Source organism: Typha angustifolia, chromosome 15, assembly GCF_048772165.1.
Source record: "Typha angustifolia cultivar Huaian chromosome 15, ASM4877216v1, whole genome shotgun sequence".
NCBI classification, from domain to species: Eukaryota; Viridiplantae; Streptophyta; class Magnoliopsida; order Poales; family Typhaceae; genus Typha; species Typha angustifolia.
The window spans coordinates 22,069,113-22,086,248 of record NC_133253.1 but is presented as its reverse complement, the minus strand read 5'-3'; the positions used below and the strand labels follow the sequence as shown (position 1 = coordinate 22,086,248).

General features: G+C 35.2%; 3 protein-coding genes across 3 annotated transcripts; 1 reads left to right on the top strand and 2 right to left on the bottom strand.

Moving 5' to 3' along the window:
- Window positions 1-1,414: 1,414 nt before the first annotated feature.
- Window positions 1,415-2,703, bottom strand: LOC140779248 (uncharacterized). The gene has a single exon (XM_073124253.1). The coding sequence runs from the start codon at window positions 2,115-2,117 to the stop codon at window positions 1,614-1,616; it is 504 nt and encodes a 167-aa protein (XP_072980354.1). The 5' UTR covers window positions 2,118-2,703; the 3' UTR covers window positions 1,415-1,613.
- Window positions 2,704-5,358: 2,655 nt separating this feature from the next.
- On the top strand, window positions 5,359-10,018 carry LOC140777866 (ASC1-like protein 1). The gene is made up of 6 exons (XM_073122265.1): window positions 5,359-5,660; window positions 6,571-6,800; window positions 6,910-7,065; window positions 7,704-7,889; window positions 9,141-9,325; window positions 9,576-10,018. The coding sequence occupies exons 1-6, from the start codon at window positions 5,523-5,525 to the stop codon at window positions 9,605-9,607; spliced, it is 927 nt and encodes a 308-aa protein (XP_072978366.1). The 5' UTR covers window positions 5,359-5,522; the 3' UTR covers window positions 9,608-10,018.
- Window positions 10,019-10,427: 409 nt separating this feature from the next.
- LOC140779813 (uncharacterized) lies at window positions 10,428-16,197 on the bottom strand. Its single transcript, XM_073125094.1, has 6 exons — window positions 15,876-16,197; window positions 15,216-15,358; window positions 14,878-15,021; window positions 12,454-12,639; window positions 11,830-11,954; window positions 10,428-10,891 (listed from the first exon to the last, which is right to left on the bottom strand). Exons 1-6 carry the CDS (start codon window positions 16,078-16,080, stop codon window positions 10,657-10,659), a joined length of 1,038 nt encoding a protein of 345 aa, XP_072981195.1. The 5' UTR covers window positions 16,081-16,197; the 3' UTR covers window positions 10,428-10,656.
- Window positions 16,198-17,136: the final 939 nt, after the last annotated feature.

The following is a 17,136-nucleotide window of genomic DNA, read 5'->3' as shown; positions in this document are numbered from 1 at the left end:
TTATTTTGCATCTACACCCTTCAAAGATCTCTTATTATATAATCCTATAGAGGTGATACTTATATATACGCATTTATTTCCATTATAGATACTCTTCGAAATACAAAAAATAATTAATTTCACAGGAAAAGTATTTTTATATTTGATAACTGACAAAGAAAATTATGAATCAATTCCATCAATTTCTCGTGTTAATAAAATTTAATGAAGGGTGCGTTTGAAAAAGAAAATGGGTCTTTGATGGCCGTATACATAAATAAAGGACTCTTGAGGGTATCCGTGCAAAATTACAACAAATGAACGGCTGCCTTACGAACGCATATAATTTCTATACGGCAGAAAACGGCGTTATGCGCTTTGCTTGACCGTGACGCCTTCTACGAGCAGGATAAATTTTATCGGCATAAGAATGCACTAATTCTACCGGATAATAGAAAAGGCTGCAAGATTTATTCTCCTTATTCTAGAATAATATATGCTATTCCCGAACTAGGTAAGGACTTGGTTTGAATATTATAAGATGTGGCTCATTCCATAGTGGCACTTAAATGTAACCTTAAAATTTTGTGCAATTTTCTTTGCTAATGTATTGTAAAAATAAGGAATACTTGAATAATTGCTTGCCAACTTTCGAAACTTGTCTTCTAATTGCATTCCAACTCATTGAAAGATTACCTAGTTGTGGACACACTCTGGCGACTTAAAAATAAGATTATAATGTAATAATTAACATAATTTAACCATTTTAATCTTTTTTATCGTGAATGGTTGTCGAGGGACTCACTGTTATAATGTTTGCAGTAATAGGCCTCCTTGATACAATATTAATGTGCTAGGATAAGTGGCATTCCCGATTTGGAAACTTATGATGAAGATTAATACATTTTAACTCTGGCTTAAAAGTTTGTCAAGTAAAAGTTAGATTTTGAAGGCCTTCTAATTACTAAGACTAATTGGGCTTGATTGCAAAATATAAACCCAAACCAACAGCTAGTTTAGTTTAGTTTAGTTTTAGGTAATATTCCTCTTGAGCACCTGCTTCTTGTCAAGCAGCTTTGCCAGCCAAGAACAGATGGGAATTCCATAGCCTTTTGAGGTAGATCGTAGCAATAATTCAATCATGAGTCATGACATGTGCCTAATTAGGATTAAGAATAGATTAATTGAGAACTCCTAACCACTTTAAGGAACTCACTGGATTCCTTCATTAAATGATATTAACCACCAAAGTCAAGTACTTACAATCACTTTTAGATCATGGTTTTGGTTTCCATTTAGCAGAAAACTTCCCTCAGGTTGGTATGAGATATCCTGCAATTAGGTGCCATCCTTTGAACTGTTCTTGACCATTAGAAGAGCATAGCAAGGTTAAGCCATTAATGACATTACAAACTAAACATTATTATTACACTTAACCATTTCTACTTACAAAATAAGCTTCCAAAGTTTAGAAAATTAAGCTACAACCACTTTATCTCCAAACTCAATTTGAAGGCATGTGAGTCCATGTGAAAGATGCTTGTAGGTTGTCTTCACAAAGGAAAAACTACTGATAAATAGAAACACAGATAGGTCTGATCCTTTTAACAGAAGAGTGTAGGAAGTTTCTAAAATCATTTTCCAATCAAATTACTCTTCCTTACCTTATGGCTGCTGCTGTTTGAAGGGCTCGCTTCCCTATGGCTATGGAAAGGCTTTGGGGATTTTCCAATGACATCCTTCTTCTCCACCTTGCCAACTTTCTTGTACAAGTTTGAGGAGAATTGACTGTAAGCTTCAGGAGCAACATCATCATGACCATCATGCTTGAAATGATCATCCATGGCCTTTGAGCCACCAAATCTTCTGTGTGAGTACTTCTCCTGAGCTGGTCCTGTAGAAGCATCAGAAGCCAAGGAATCATCATCATCATCATCATCATCTCCATCATCTCCATTGCTACCACCACTTGTATTGCTCCTCTTACTGCTACCATCATAGCCATGACCTTCCACTTCACCATCACCATCATCTCCATCATCTCCATCATCATGCATGGGGGATGCAAGGTACATGGTCCACCCAGACTCACTACTGTTACATTCTTCAGCATCTCCAATGAGCTGGGAGGAGTCCATAATTGTAGAAAGACACACACGCAGACACAAGAGAGGGAAGAAAGCCAACAGGAAGAAGGAATATTGTGCGGTCCAACCTCTTAAATGGCAAGGCAGATAGCTAAATACAAGCACACATAAATTCCCCACTGCCCAAAAGAAACTTTAATTCCTTCAGACTTTATTATGTTCCTGACCTCTCTATCAGCTGTGCACACAAAACTGACCAGATTGAACCCATCCTATAGATTTGAATCAAAAGAATACAAAGCCCACATCATTAAATAGGCTGACTTCAATACACACCACCTGGAAAACTCAAGACAAGTCTGAATTCTCTGACAATGCTATCAGCACAGGAGGAATGGAAGGAGGGAGCCCCAAGATTGACATTTATAGCTCCTTTTTAATTCCCCCCCACTGCAAAGAGAGACTCACACAGTGCTCTTAAATGGGAAAGACAGTCTATCCTTGCAACAGCCTCACACATTTCCCAACCATCTCAATTTTTCTCGCTCTTGTCACCAATCCAAAAGATAGATAGATAGATAGATAGATAGATAGATAGATCAATGATCCCATCTGGACTCAATGAGGGGCTTGTGGTCTTTGCATCATGGTGGGGGTTGGAGATGAGGCTGTCATTAGGGATTCTACTTGTTATATTGCTGCCCCCCATCTGTCCTGCAATTGTTCTTCTCCTTGTCTCTTTCTTTCAATATAAGTAAGATGGTATTATTTAGCTCAACCTCCTAATGATAAATTATAAGATCTCTCTCTCTCTCTCTCTATATATATAGAGATTAATAATTGCTATTAGAGTGGTTAAGTTAGAAAGTATTTTGCTTATTAGAGTGCTGTCACTTTCTTTTATTACAGTGGCAATGCATTTATGTGACATGTGAGCATAATAAATTCTCCACAGCACAGCCACTTCAGTTGTTGAGAGGAACATGCCCCTCATTGTAGGCTGTCATGTCAAATGAGCAGTCCAATAGGGGATGACCCAAACACCAAAATCTTATTGATGAGATGTTTCCAGCAGCCCAAATCATAAATACTTCACATATATATATATATATATCTACTTTGATACCTTCTAAATTCTAATTTAAAAAGAAAAAAATGAGTAGGATACTATTTTATGAATTATCCTTCAGTTACTGAATTCGTAATATTATATATTTCTAGCCCAGTTTTACAACCTAAAGACTACTAATATCTTTGTCTAGTTTGAGTTGACTTATAATAAATTATAAAACAGAGGAGAAATGTAAAAATAAAATGAAAATAAAAGAAGAGGCGTTTCTTTCGATCACTCTGTTGAAATTTTCTGTAACAAAACTATACACAGCTTGACTTTTTGAACTTGGAAGGATTATTTGCAATAAAATTCTACAAGCTTTATTTTAATTTTATTATTTATTTATTTATTTTCGAAATCACAAGTCTTTGATCTCGTGTCCTTGAGGTGGACCAAGACACAGCTCCTATCAAGTCTGTCGGCTAGGCTATTCGAATTACTGACGAATGATTTGTAAAACTTTTCCCGTCCTCCGTGACATCCACTCCACCGTCGGCTCATCTTGTCTCATAATATCTTTTGCTCTGCTCTCGTGATTTAAGCTTTCTTCTCTCCATATGTCATTTTCCTCATCCAAGAAGAGCATGGCCGACGATCAAACAGAGGAAGGGAATAAACCCCCGCTGTTAAGCCATTCTTGTGCCACTGGATTACTGATAAGCTATTATTAGCAGCCTAACGGTTGGTGTAAAAATAGAGTAAATCTAATCTTATATTTATTTAATAATAATAATAATAAGTATATGAATTTTTATTCGATGTACACCGAAAAGTAGCTTTGCAATTTTTTCTTTATAAAAAAAAAGCTGATTAGCTTATATATAAACACTCCTTCCAATCGAGTTAGTAGCCATGTCAAAAGAGAGGAGCTTACACAAATCCCGAGGGAGCTCCCCGACGAGGCCCAGTTTAGAACGTTGCATGGTACCCTTGCCCTACGACGCAGCCCAGTTTGCAGCCCAGTTTGCAACCCTCTTTCCCTCACTAAGACGTGGAAAATCTTAACCATCCTGAGATTCTTTGTTAATCAAATACACTCGCCCGTGACCTATTGCACTCTCCACGGGATGGTGGCATCCGAGCACAGACATTGAACTAGCACACTCGAGTTAAGCTTGAGCTTGATCCCCATGTATTTATTCTCCTTTGCCATATGGAGCCCAAGCGGGACTACGTTAACCTCCGTTAGCAGAGCTGAGTCCCCATCTTTCCTTCGAGGTATAACTAAGAATCTCACTCTCGTTTTCGTTTGAGAGAAAAGTAGCTAAAACTTTTATTTTATACCATACTTTTCATTGACAAAAGGATATTTATAGGTGCTCCAAGCTTTTGAATTTTTCTAAAAACTTATAACCTTTAAAATAAATTTGCTCAGTCATTACAAAATTTTAAATTTTAAATTAAAAAAAAAATTCTGAAACAAATGACTACAATGACTGTCTATCCCTGTGAGTGTTGCCCGTTCAAAGTTAACAATGGGTAACTAAAACCATAGATAGGCCCATAGCTATTGCCAGAGGGTCAAACAATTTCCACACTCGTTAACTCCAAGGTATAAGGCTTCAAGATGAAGCAAAAAACTATCGTTAGGTGCAATAAGATTTAGTCCAACCAGGCGGCGGGCGGGGCCGGCCGTCCGGCAAACTAATTGGTCAGCTGGAATTGGGGCTCGATGGTCTAAAAGGAATTATTGACCTCCATCATCGTGTGTTCGTCCGTCAACGTTGGTAGAAAAAACCCCATAGAACGAAAGACAATTTATTATAGAATTTCTTTAGCCAATGATGAACTGCTTCAACTCTATGTCTTTGGTTTCTCCGACAATATTCACACCCTCTTATGAGATTTTTCAAGGAGATTTTTTATTGAGATTATTATTATTATTATTATTATTATTATATGAGTTGAGATTAAACAATGAGAGAAAGAGAGAGGACTTTTGATATTATTTAGAGGTATAAATTATTTTAAATTTATAATTAAATTAACTTATATATATATAGTTTGATTCTCTTTATGAGAACTACCGGAGAGTGAATCGAAAATGGGATGATAAATATTTATAAATAGATTAAAAAATTGGGGGTATTTTTGACAGATTGACAAAAAAAGAGAAAAATCTTAGATTTAATCTCCATTTATTTTATAAAATATAAACCCAGCACTCGGGAGTTCGAGAGATCGAGAGAGAGAGAGAGAAAGTCAGAGGAGACTTCTCTCCGCCTTCCGATTTCGCCGTCTCCAATCCCACTTATCTGGATCTAAAAGTCTCCTCTCCTCCTCCTCCTCTTCTCTACTTCTTTGAGATCTCTTTCTATTTGATTTTAGAGATCCGAATCGAGATGGGCTTGATGGAGCTCTCCTCCTCCGTGGATTGGGAGCGGGAATCTTATCCGGCATACGAGGACTACATCGCTCTACCCTTCTTCGTTCTCTTCTTCCCCACAGTTCGATTCTTCCTTGATAGATTCGTGTTCGAGGTGATTGGTCTTTATCTGCAATAGCTTGGTGCTAGCTGAGTTGGTTATTCCTTACTTTTGTGCAAGGTTTGGCTATAAATAATCGTTTTGACCTATTACTTTGATAGGTCTCCGATTTGGGTCACTTGCTTCTCACCGGATGGTTTAGGATTTTAGACTTTAATCATCTCTTTTCTGTATGGGAAAGAAAACATGATGTTTTGGAGTTTCTTTGCAAGACGCTGCAATCGGAGTGATGTTCCTTCATGGATTGTTTGCTTAATGAGATAATTTTTCTTGAAGTTCTTAGATTCGTGGGATATTGAGATCTACCAAGATTTGACGTTTTTAGGCTTTGAAAAAAAGAAGAGAAAAAGATGAGCGCTTAGATTTTCTGTTTTGGTTATAAATTGCTCGCTATATTACTGGTATGTTAGTTGCTGAATCTAAAAAGAGGTCCTTATATTGAACTTGCTTTATCTTCAAAATAGTAAGATAAGGAAGAACCCTACAACATACTCGTCCATCTTTTACTAACTTTTCTTGCAAGCATACTACGTTGACAATGAGTATATCACCGAGTTCAATGCCGTAATAATCAGGTAGTACAGGTATCATGTGTAGGAGGGGGTGTCGATGGATGGACTTCCCTATGTGGTATTATTGGCCCACCATAAAGATGGATGCAATTTTCCAGCCACTCAATTGCCTTACAATCAGGCTTGATGGGCCTTTGAAGTGGACATTTTATTGCTTTTTTTCTTTTGCGCCATCTGAGATTTCTTTGTTGACCATGGTTTGCTGAATTAGCATATGTAGGCATTGTGTAAGCTGATAACTTTGAGCAGGTTGCAGGTCAAATATATAGAATGTTTTAATGTAAGCGTGCGGTATGAATAATGATAGTCTTTTGCTTACTTTCTGTCCGCAGAGGTTAGCAAGGAGACTTATACTTGGAAGGGGTCATCAGAAGCTTGATCTTGGAATAGATGAAAGGGGAAAAAAGATCAATAAATTTAAGGAGTCTGCTTGGAAGTGTATTTATTATCTTTCTGCAGAACTTTTGTCTTTGTCTGTTACATATAATGAGCAGTGGTTCACAAACACCAAATATTATTGGGTAGGACCTGGAGAGCAGGTCTGGCCTGATCAAAAGATAAAGTGAGTAAGATATAACCCTTTCTCTTCCTTTTTGGTTCCCTATTATCATTATGACAAGAGTTCAATATGCATACAAAAGTCTTAACAAATGATTCTATCTTGTCTCTAGATTAAAGCTCAAGGCTGTTTATATGTATGCTGCTGGATTTTACACATATTCCATATTTGCCCTTATGTTCTGGGAAACAAGGCGTTCAGACTTTCTGGTGTCAATGTGTCATCATGTGGCAACTGTTGTTCTTATAATCCTGTCCTACATATTCAGGTTTGCTGCATGCTAGTTATCTGTTTACCATTATCATCTATGCTTGACAGATTTGTATGTATTATTGATGTTTATCATTGTTCTGTTGACACTCCATCTAGAATTTTGATGTGGTCTTGGTTTTCCAAAAGTTCTTTGTAAGAAGTCTTTCTCTTTAAGAATTATTATTGTAACTTGAATGACAAGCAAGATTTTATGTGCTGGTCTTGCATCCCCTGTGCTTTGGAGCATATGTTTTGGCTAGTTTTTCTTTCTATTTTTTTCTTTATTTTTTTTTTAAAGTTGGGATAGCTCTAGAGAGAGGGAGAAACCAATGTTTCATGCACTTAATTTATTCCATGCTAGTGGCAAGTTATTTTCATTTAATATAGGACTAATCCATTTAATTTGAATCTTTAGTACATGACATTAGGCCATTTGGTTTATCTTTGAAGAACAAATTTTAAAAACACGAATATACCCTCCACTTGATCTTTAGAGTATGTATGGACATTTAATTTCTAATAGGAATTCGACTAAGCTTAGGCCATGGTGTATGTTTCTTGCAGGTTCCTTTAATCCCTTTTAATTTCTTCTTATACCAACCTTTGTGGAAAATTCACTTGTTTTGCATTGATGCTGTCTTGCTCTTCAAACAGATTTGCTCGTGCTGGTTCAATTATCCTTGCCATTCATGATGCTAGTGATGTGTTCTTGGAAACAGGGAAGATGTCCAAGTATAGTGGCTGTGAATGGCTTGCCAATATCTCATTTCCTCTTTTTGTTGCTTCATGGATACTTCTTCGCCTCATATACTACCCATTCTGGGTTCTCAGAAGTACTAGGTAAATTATATTATTGGGTTTTGAAATTGGTTACAATGCTAGTTCTCATTGACCATCCTTACTGCCATGCATACCTCGGGATATTAAAGGTATCTAGAAGTATCATAGAAGGGAATACCGTGAATAACTTATAAAGGAATTGGATGTTATCTACATACTGAATCTGGGATTTTTATCCTTGACTTTTTCTTTGGCCTAGCTTGCAGCATACTGAAACATTTTGATACTTGGTCTTCCATCCCAAGCTACTCGATGACTGAAAGTGTTCGTCAATTTTGCATTGAACCTAAAAGGCTTTTATCTGTATGAGTTCAAAATTTTGATGCCAAATTACCTTAAACTTGAGTTTAAGGTTTGTTCTTGTTTGTGTAATTGCATGAAATGTTAAAGTTGAAAGTCATATTTTAGCGTCATTTACATGCTATACTAATAGGGTGAGAGAGGAAATGATACATTCATTTGCCAAGATTTTTTAAATCATCTAGAGCATCATAATAGAGTCCAGACTTAAATAGTTAAAATGCTGGGTTTCAACTGCAAATTCACTTAAAGATGTGGTATTATTTGCATATTTCTTTTGTTTTAATTTTGTGACCTAGTAAATATGCTTTTCTAAATTGCTTAGAAAGTGGTGGACGAATCAAGTCCTCAAATGTGCAAGTTAAGTTAGATATATGTGAGGGGTAATTCTACTTAGAAAAAGACGACATCAAAAAATAAAACCACCTTCTGTATAGTCTGTTTTGGTTGTTGCCAAATTTTTATCATATTTATGATGCCAGCGACATATCCTACAGCTGACGATTTTATTTCATGCATTGTTGGTTATAGTTAATATTGCTTACAGGTTTCTCGCAATGTTGTGCATCTTTGAATTTGTGTTATCATATTTGACACCATCTATGGAGAAGATTATTCTTTTCTATCTTCCATCTATAATGTAGTTTGGAGAAATTATAAGCTGAAAATCTGAATCACCTGGACATCTAAAAGCAACTTACCAGTTGAATGAATTAGTCATGGAAACAGAAAAGTACCACAACACGTCCTTCCCAATTTGTACCTTGGTAGGGGTCTTGTGTTTACTCTACCCACTGCAAATTTATTTGCTTAGTCTACCTCTACTCTATAAACTTTTATTATAGACTCTATTTTAATTATGCCAGTTGTTCCTATCTGATCACAAAGAGAAAGTAGGGACATTGGAGCACATTTGATTGATCTCGTGTCTCTTGATTGAACATTTTTCAGTTATGAAGTCATATTGACTTTAGATAAGGAGAAGCACAAGTTTGAAGGACCATTGTATTATTATGTCTTCAACACGCTTCTGTTCTCACTGCTTGTTCTTCATATATATTGGTGGGTGTTAATGTACCGGATGCTTGTAAAACAAATCCAATCAAGGGGCCAAATTGGTGATGACGTTCGATCTGGTAAGTGCTGCTTATCTTAAGTTTTTGGTTTTAATTATAAAAGGAAGTATATATTTCCCTCACACATGCACAAAAATGAAGTGGTCTATATGTGAACATGAGTACAATTTGGATTATTATAGATTATCTTGAAATATTTTTTATGACAATGATGTGAGTTTTAAGTATGAACTCTACACCCCTGTACTTTGTAATTAATCTGTTGTCCTTTACTGTAGCTTAGTGCCTTTCTGATTGTTCTCTTATGCAGATTCTGAAGGTGAAGAGGAACATGAAGATTGATTTGAGAAAACTGTCGATTCCATAATCCTACATAAATGCTGAATTTGTCATGATGCTGAAGTTCATAGATGCCAATTTCTTGATTGTGTATCCCATGCTGGTTACAAGAACTAAAATGCGTTGCATTTAGTGAGAATAGATCAGCTTATTCTTCTCTTCCAGATTAGCCTGTCAATGCCGTGTCTCACTTGTTGAATCTCTGTGCCCTCATGTCGTGTAACTTTTAAGGTGAATAGCTGTCATTAGGGAGAGCTTGTATAATTATTTGAGAAACAGGCGCAGATGAACTTTGAGACTGATGATTGCGTTGACATTCAATTCATGTTAAATTATTTGGCTAAAATTACTTATGTTGCGTCACAAATGATAAATGACGCTTATTAATTTCCAAATATTCCTCAGTTATTCTCAGATACATCTGCTCAGATGGCAGTCTGTTGTAAATGCTGGGTAATTTCTATGATGGTCAAATGATCAAGGCATCCATGATAGCAATAATGATTCTGTTGGTAATTGAGTATTTATTGCAATCTGGCTTGCCAGTCTCAATTGACCACCAATTCTTTGCACATCTATATTTATCTTAACCAATGAATAACTTGATTCAATCGTTTAACGCAATAAATAGTTTTATGCAGTTTACCATCTGAACTGACACAACAGCATATTAATTTAGTGCCATAACGATGCATTTAATAAGTATTAGGTTTTATTTTCACCATTTAACATTTCTTATCATGCCTTACTACCATAAGTACTTTTCCACTATGAAATAGTTTTCCTGGGTTTCTCAGCATTCCGTAGGTAAAAAAACCAGCTGTTAGACGAGCAAATACGCCTATAAACTTTCCATATTGATTGAGAAGTTTGTACACCATGAAGAGTATATAAACAAATATTCAACTAGTAAGTAGTAACCATCTATTGAAAGTATAAAAAGAATCGGTATTATGCCATCAACAGAGCATACCACCTCAACCCTGAATGAAATTCACTTGCAAAGTGATACAAGATAGCTTTATGTTACATTGACCCATTGGAGAAATGAACTACACATTGGCTTGAGAGTACTTCGATATGAGTTTGTCAACATGGATGATGATATCATCAATGTGAGGCCGCATTGCAGGTTGAGGCTGGAGCATCCAGACCACAAACTGATGAAGAGCTTCTGGATAAGGGGGACTAGGACCAGGGGGCCACTTTATTTGAGCATTGAGAATGGCCAACTGTAAGCTTCCTCCAGATTCACCAAGTGCATACTCAAAGGGAGATACACCATACCTGCAATCATCAGCAAAAACAAATTAATAGATGTGATATTATTTCTTATCAATTTGATGCATGATACTGGAAAACTGATATATCTGATGAGATGATTTGAATGACATCCATATTTAGGGTTTATCAGTGAACATGCTATAGTCTGTCATGAGGTTCCAATCTATGTGAATGAGATGAACATTGAAAAGTTAGTACCAAGGAAAGATAGCCAATAAAAAGGAAAAGGAAAAAAAGGATAAAATACTATGCAGGATGAATTATATAGCAGTCTTCCATCCATGATTAGAACACTGAAGCAAATTCTTCATCCTATTTGTCAGTTCCAATTTTCATCTATAAATGAACTGCTAGTTAGCTCTGAATTCTTGTCCAACCAAGTGTAGCACATATCACTCGTTCAAGGCTAAGAGACATCCAGGTCTGCAAGCAGTTCCAATCAGCTCCAACTTTCCTATGGCTCTTACTACCAAAAAACCAAACTTGCCAACCTTTATTCTAGTTCATAGCTTTTCCTAATAACAACAAAGCTAAACAAGTAGCTTTTATCACTTCACAGAGAATGGTATCACTAACTCGCGTATAGGTAGCAAAAGCAAGAATTCACTCAAGATTCCATGTCTCACAGATATCTGATCTGTACTTCTCACTGATACTAATTCATGTTTCAAAAGTAATTCTTATGCGATTCACATCAATAATGTTCAACTTTTGCAAAGTTTTATGCAACTAACTGAACCTGCAACATTTGAAGTCAATCTGTGCTTCAGACCCTTGGATGCTTGAAGCATTTGGTAACTTGACTGCTATGTTCTGAATGTGGGAAAAGAATGAAGAACAATAGTATGCTAGAAAATAACATCACTAAATGAATCCTGCAAAAAATAATAGACAGAAATGTTGCTTAGAATGCAAAGTTTTAACTTTTAAGAAAGCCTCACATTATTGCATAGAGGGTACATCCTAACGACCAGATATCTGTCCTCTCATCAATGTCTGCATGGCTTGGACAATCCCACAACTCAGGAGCTCGGAAAGGTGCAGAACAATGCTCAGCAGCCCATTCCTGTGGAAAATCAATTATTAGTTCATAGTACTAGTAAATGTATCACATATTGAATTTATCATGTTGAATCTTTAATTAGAACTGTATATATCCAAACTGCGTGCCTAAATTAGTATGACTGACAGATTAATTATGTCCCAATAAAACAAAGTAGACCATCAAAGAACTACATAATTAGTAGAGAATTCCACAGAATTCAAATGCTGAGTTGAAGGTAATTTATCCTATTATAGTATTATATACTACATAGGCACTACTAGTATGTCTTGCTACTTGTTTACCCATAATTTGCTCGAGGGATTTTCTTAATAGGAAACACACAAAAAAACTTTCAAATTCATGAAATTTTATTACCTTGTAAAGGCAATGATATAAGAAAGACAAATTAACAACCAAAAGAGCACGCCAAGGATGAACAGTTGAACAACAAATACATGAAAAAGAAAAGCAAAAGAAAGGAGAATACTTTGGTTTAGGCCTGAAGAATGAAGGCCCATACCTGCAATTGCAATGCCTCAGGACGAGAACGAATTTCTTTTCTTGATGGCCTAGCACTTCCAAAATCCATTAAGATAGCTAGAGGTGGTTGTCCTTTCCTATGCGTTATAAGGACATTACCAGGTTTGACATCATTATGGGCATACGGAGGATCAAAAGTATGCATGTGCTTTATTCCTGCACAAAGCTGTTAATAGTCCTCTGTCAGCAGTTTACGCACAAACCAAAAATACTTCTAATTTACAAAAGATTCAAAAAAAAAAGACCAACCTTAATTTATCTTTTAATCTTGTCCCAGAAAACAAGAAATTTTGCATATTTCATCAAAGTACTCAAGGCTTCATTAGAACTACGAAGTATGGATATGGATACGACATACAATATTATAGAAGAACACGCTAAAATAATAAATCTTGAAAAAAAAGGATATGATATGCCTAGGATACATAACTCATATAATATATATTCGTATTTACACATATAACATTAATGAATTTGTGTACTTGCAATTTCTTAATTGAAGAATTATATGTTATTGTTGCATATGATGGTTTATATAATAAGATCTTCAAAATTTATCCATTAAAAGAATACAGCAAGAAGGATGTTCATTCAGTACCGGTTCTTATTCTTTTTATATATGCCATAATGAAATAGAATAATTTGATGCATCAATCAATCTATGAAGAGGGCAGACAATCTTTTACTATAAATCACATGTTTCATGTTGGACGCAATACTCATACCCTCTCCGTTGGAGCCTAGAGTAGAGATCTTCTTGCAAAGACACGGTTCTTTGGTAGCCTCAGCTACTAATTGAGGAGCGACAAAAGCAGTATTGGTGTCCTATCCAGTTCACACTACTTACAAAGGTCATTGTTAGGTGCGCTAGCGAATACGTCATATTGGTATGTTTACATTCAAGTTTGGATCAAGGGAAGAAAAAAAACAACTCCCGTATCCAAAATGGAACAAATCCCCTAACCTAAGGTCATCCGTTCCTTCATCCTTTCCTTCTTTATTAAAGTCAACTTTCTCACTTGTTGCCAAAAGTTTCAAACTAAAATTTTGCACAGCTCAAGCTATCTTTAACGCGCATGTTGCCACGCTAGTACTAGCGAGCTAGTGCAACAACTTTTTGTTTTGTTTTCTTGGCAGCTTCTTTTTTTTTACATAAAGTTAAACGAAACTACCATTCTCAACAAAGAACTACTATATTACATAGTATATTACTAACTAAAATATAAGATAAACAAATGAATTCAATCTATAAATCAAAAGAAATTGACCATTGTAACATGATTTCCTAATATAGATCATAAAATAAATAAGTGAACTCATCTTTTCACACGGAGAAAACTTCTAGATCAGATAAAATGAGAAGTAACAGCCTCCCTTAATTTGACTCATGTTGATAGGAATCTTGATTTATTGCTAAAAATCCGAGAAGCATCCACAATATTAATTTATTGCTAAAAATCAGATACTTTAAGATTGCATTTGGATGTGGTTTAGATTTAATTTTAAACTAGTTTAGTATGCACTAAACTGGTTTAGTATCCAAACACTAGTTTAAGATAAAACAAGTATAGGGCAACTTTACTTAAACTCATTCTTCTCTCTCCTCTCCTCTTCCATCCAATTATTTTATATTTACCAACAAAATTAAATCATCATTTTGCTCTTAAAAAGACATTACTTAAATCAACTAGCATTTCAATCATTCTCTCTCTCTCTCCTCTCTTCTCCTTATCCATCCCCTATAAAACATATTTTGGTCATTTGACATAACATATCTCCTAAATTCACTAATTAATGTCACATCAAGGGTAATCAAGACATCACTAAACCGGTTTACGACCGAACACTATTTTTTCCTAAATCAGCTTTAGCTACCTTATGCAAGTTTAAAAAATCAAATAAGAGTAGTTAGGAGATAAACTATATTCAAATGCCACCTAATGAAGTATATGATATGTATCTGAAAGCATCCAACAATATTGTATCTGATACGACGTCCAATACAAAAACGGCGAGAGTGTAAAAGTATCCATATTTCCTAGATTAGAAGTAGTTGAAACTGGCAGACAACTAGGAACTATCAAAACCTTTTAAATATTCGAAGTACTTGAAAGCTGAGTTATGACTTGTAGAGTTTTGTTTTCCCCCTTTTTGGATGAAAATTCATAACTTGTAAGGTACCATCAACACCAAATCAAATTAAGCTACAAGTATGAAATGGTTCTATGTTTATAAAGAGAATTCCAGCTGTTAGTCAAAAACCTACATCCAAGTCAAAGACTCCAAGGATATATCAGATTTAAATGCCACAGAAAATCATAAACTTCACAGAATGCTAAGAGTATGGAGCTCAGTATAGATAGTTCACATTACAGTGTCTGCATTTGCATCATCTAGGAATTACCTGCCGTAGTATTTGCAGAACAGTAAGTGTGGAATAGAATTCCTTCTTCGCCTGCATAATTTTAGCATTGTCCAATAATGTTCCATCCAGGTGAACTGGGAACAGTAAGTATGCTTCATGGTTCCATGATCCTCCTTGTGGACTCTACAAGAAGTAGAAAATTATCAAATTAAGCAAATGGGTTAGGTGGAAACAAAACAATAGTAATATCAATTTTCCTGAACAATTAGGTAGGAATAAAAGAAAAATAGATAGTAAAATCATATTAATAACTGTAATAAAGCCTATGGTCAAAACAACTTCTGGTATAAAATTAAGTTGGCAAGAAAAGTCATTACCTTAACCGCAATAATTGCGTAGTCAATAAGTGGAAGCAAATTAGGATGACTAAATAGAGAGGAAATACGGATCTCCTCCCTCACCAACTCTAATTGCTCCGGACTTTGAATAAGCACTTTCTTCATAGCATATGTTCCATCATCTGAACAACGTCAGGATATCTCATAAGAACTACAGTAGGGAAAATTTTAATTCTCGCACTATTTAGGAACTCTTAAAGGCAATATCATGATAACAATTCCCAGTAAATATCAAACTAAACCAACTAATTGAAACTTATAATAATAATAAAAGAAAGAAAGAGAAAAAAAAAAAGACTACGAGAACTTGTAAACTCCTAACCCTAAGATATTACCTAATTGCAACATATAATCATATCAATCGCAGAAAGAAAAAGAAAAAGAAAAGGGAAAAAAAACATGCTCATTTCCCACACTTTACAATCACAAGTACATTAGAACTACCACAACTGATAAAAAGAAATCAATAGTCGGGAAATTACCAAATGAATAACCGATTTCAGGACACAAGAACTCCTATCGAATATCACTCATTACAATCAGAAACAACACCTGTAAGACCTACTAAAAAAAAATCCAAACCAAGAATTATTCTAAAGGAAGACCCTAAGTAGACTTCGCGGAGATCGTGAACCTGACCTGAAACGTGAGAAGGATGATTGGACTTCTTGGCGGCGATCCCGGCCCCACCATCTGAAACGACCTCCTTGACGAGGTAGACGTAGGCGAATCCCCCTTCTCCGAGCTGCCTCAAGATTCGGAAGCGGTTCTCGTTAATCCACACATCGCCGCCGCCGTTCACGGCGTCGTAGAGAGCATTGAGACCCGAGAACGAGCAGCCCATCCGCTCTCAATCTCCTCTCTTCCCTACTTTGACTCTCTCGCCTCTTTCTCTTCGCTCTTTCCCCAGATTAATTTCTTTTTCTCATATCAAACACATAAATCAAGATTAATCGAAGTGTCAACGGAAAACGAATACGCCCTCTTTATATTGTGCGGGTCTAAATCACAATAATCATCTAACTAAGGTGTCAAATGAAAATTCTCTTAAAAATTCCTTTTTGGAACTATATTTTTACTCGGCTTAAATTTACTACAATTCTAATTTAAAAATATTCATTAAACACAAAGTTATAAATAATTATATAAAATTTTGAGTTAATACCGATCAAATATTACATAATCAAAATATGACATATATATATATATTAAATATGTTGAAAAACTTATAATTTTGTCTCTAATTTCTTCCAATTTAGCTAATAGATTAGTCAAATATAATAAAAATTACAAAATAAACATAGGAGAGTAAAAGTAAATTTATGCCTAATCAAATGAGGGTAAAATATAATTTCTCCAACTTATTTGGTACACGTAGACACTCTAAACTATTAAAAATATTCTGTAAGTATAGATTAATATTACTCTATCTTTTTTTCTTCCAAAATTAAGAATATAGATATCATAAATCTATTCACCTGTCAGTCACGTGACATAATAAAAGAGGGTTTGGGAGATTTTAAATAATACAGAAAAAAAAATAGATAATACATATAAAATATGCGATAGTTAGGGGGTGTTAGTGGAATTATCCTTAGGTTTTTAACTGGTATGTAGTATCCTTAGTCAAGGGGTTGTTAAGGCATTAATAAATAGGGAGTGCTTAAGATTATTATTCTTTTGAATAGGAGAGTTGCTGTGAAGATTAATGGCCATCACGAAGCAGCCATTGTTATTTTCTTTCCCCACTTGAGAATTTTATCCTGGAATTATGGTATCCAAATGCGTCCTCTTTTAAGATTAATTACACTTAGATTCTTTTGTTTATTTTCTTATATTTATAAAATTGATAGGATATTTTTTTAATGAAAAACCATTAGAAACTTAGTAGTTTCCAAGA

Coding starts and splice junctions, on each gene's coding strand:
- LOC140779248 (XM_073124253.1), bottom strand. CDS start 2,117: ATGGACTCCTCCCAGCTCATTGGAGATGCTGAAGAATGTAACAGTAGT.
- LOC140777866 (XM_073122265.1), top strand. CDS start 5,523: ATGGGCTTGATGGAGCTCTCCTCCTCCGTGGATTGGGAGCGGGAATCT. Junction 7,066..7,703: donor ATCCTGTCCTACATATTCAG/GTTTGCTGCATG, acceptor CTCTTCAAACAG/ATTTGCTCGTGCTGGTTCAA. Junction 7,890..9,140: donor TGGGTTCTCAGAAGTACTAG/GTAAATTATATT, acceptor AACATTTTTCAG/TTATGAAGTCATATTGACTT.
- LOC140779813 (XM_073125094.1), bottom strand. CDS start 16,080: ATGGGCTGCTCGTTCTCGGGTCTCAATGCTCTCTACGACGCCGTGAAC. Junction 15,359..15,875: donor TCATCCTTCTCACGTTTCAG/GTCAGGTTCACG, acceptor GACGTTGTTCAG/ATGATGGAACATATGCTATG. Junction 12,640..14,877: donor TTCTGCAAATACTACGGCAG/GTAATTCCTAGA, acceptor GACTATTAACAG/CTTTGTGCAGGAATAAAGCA.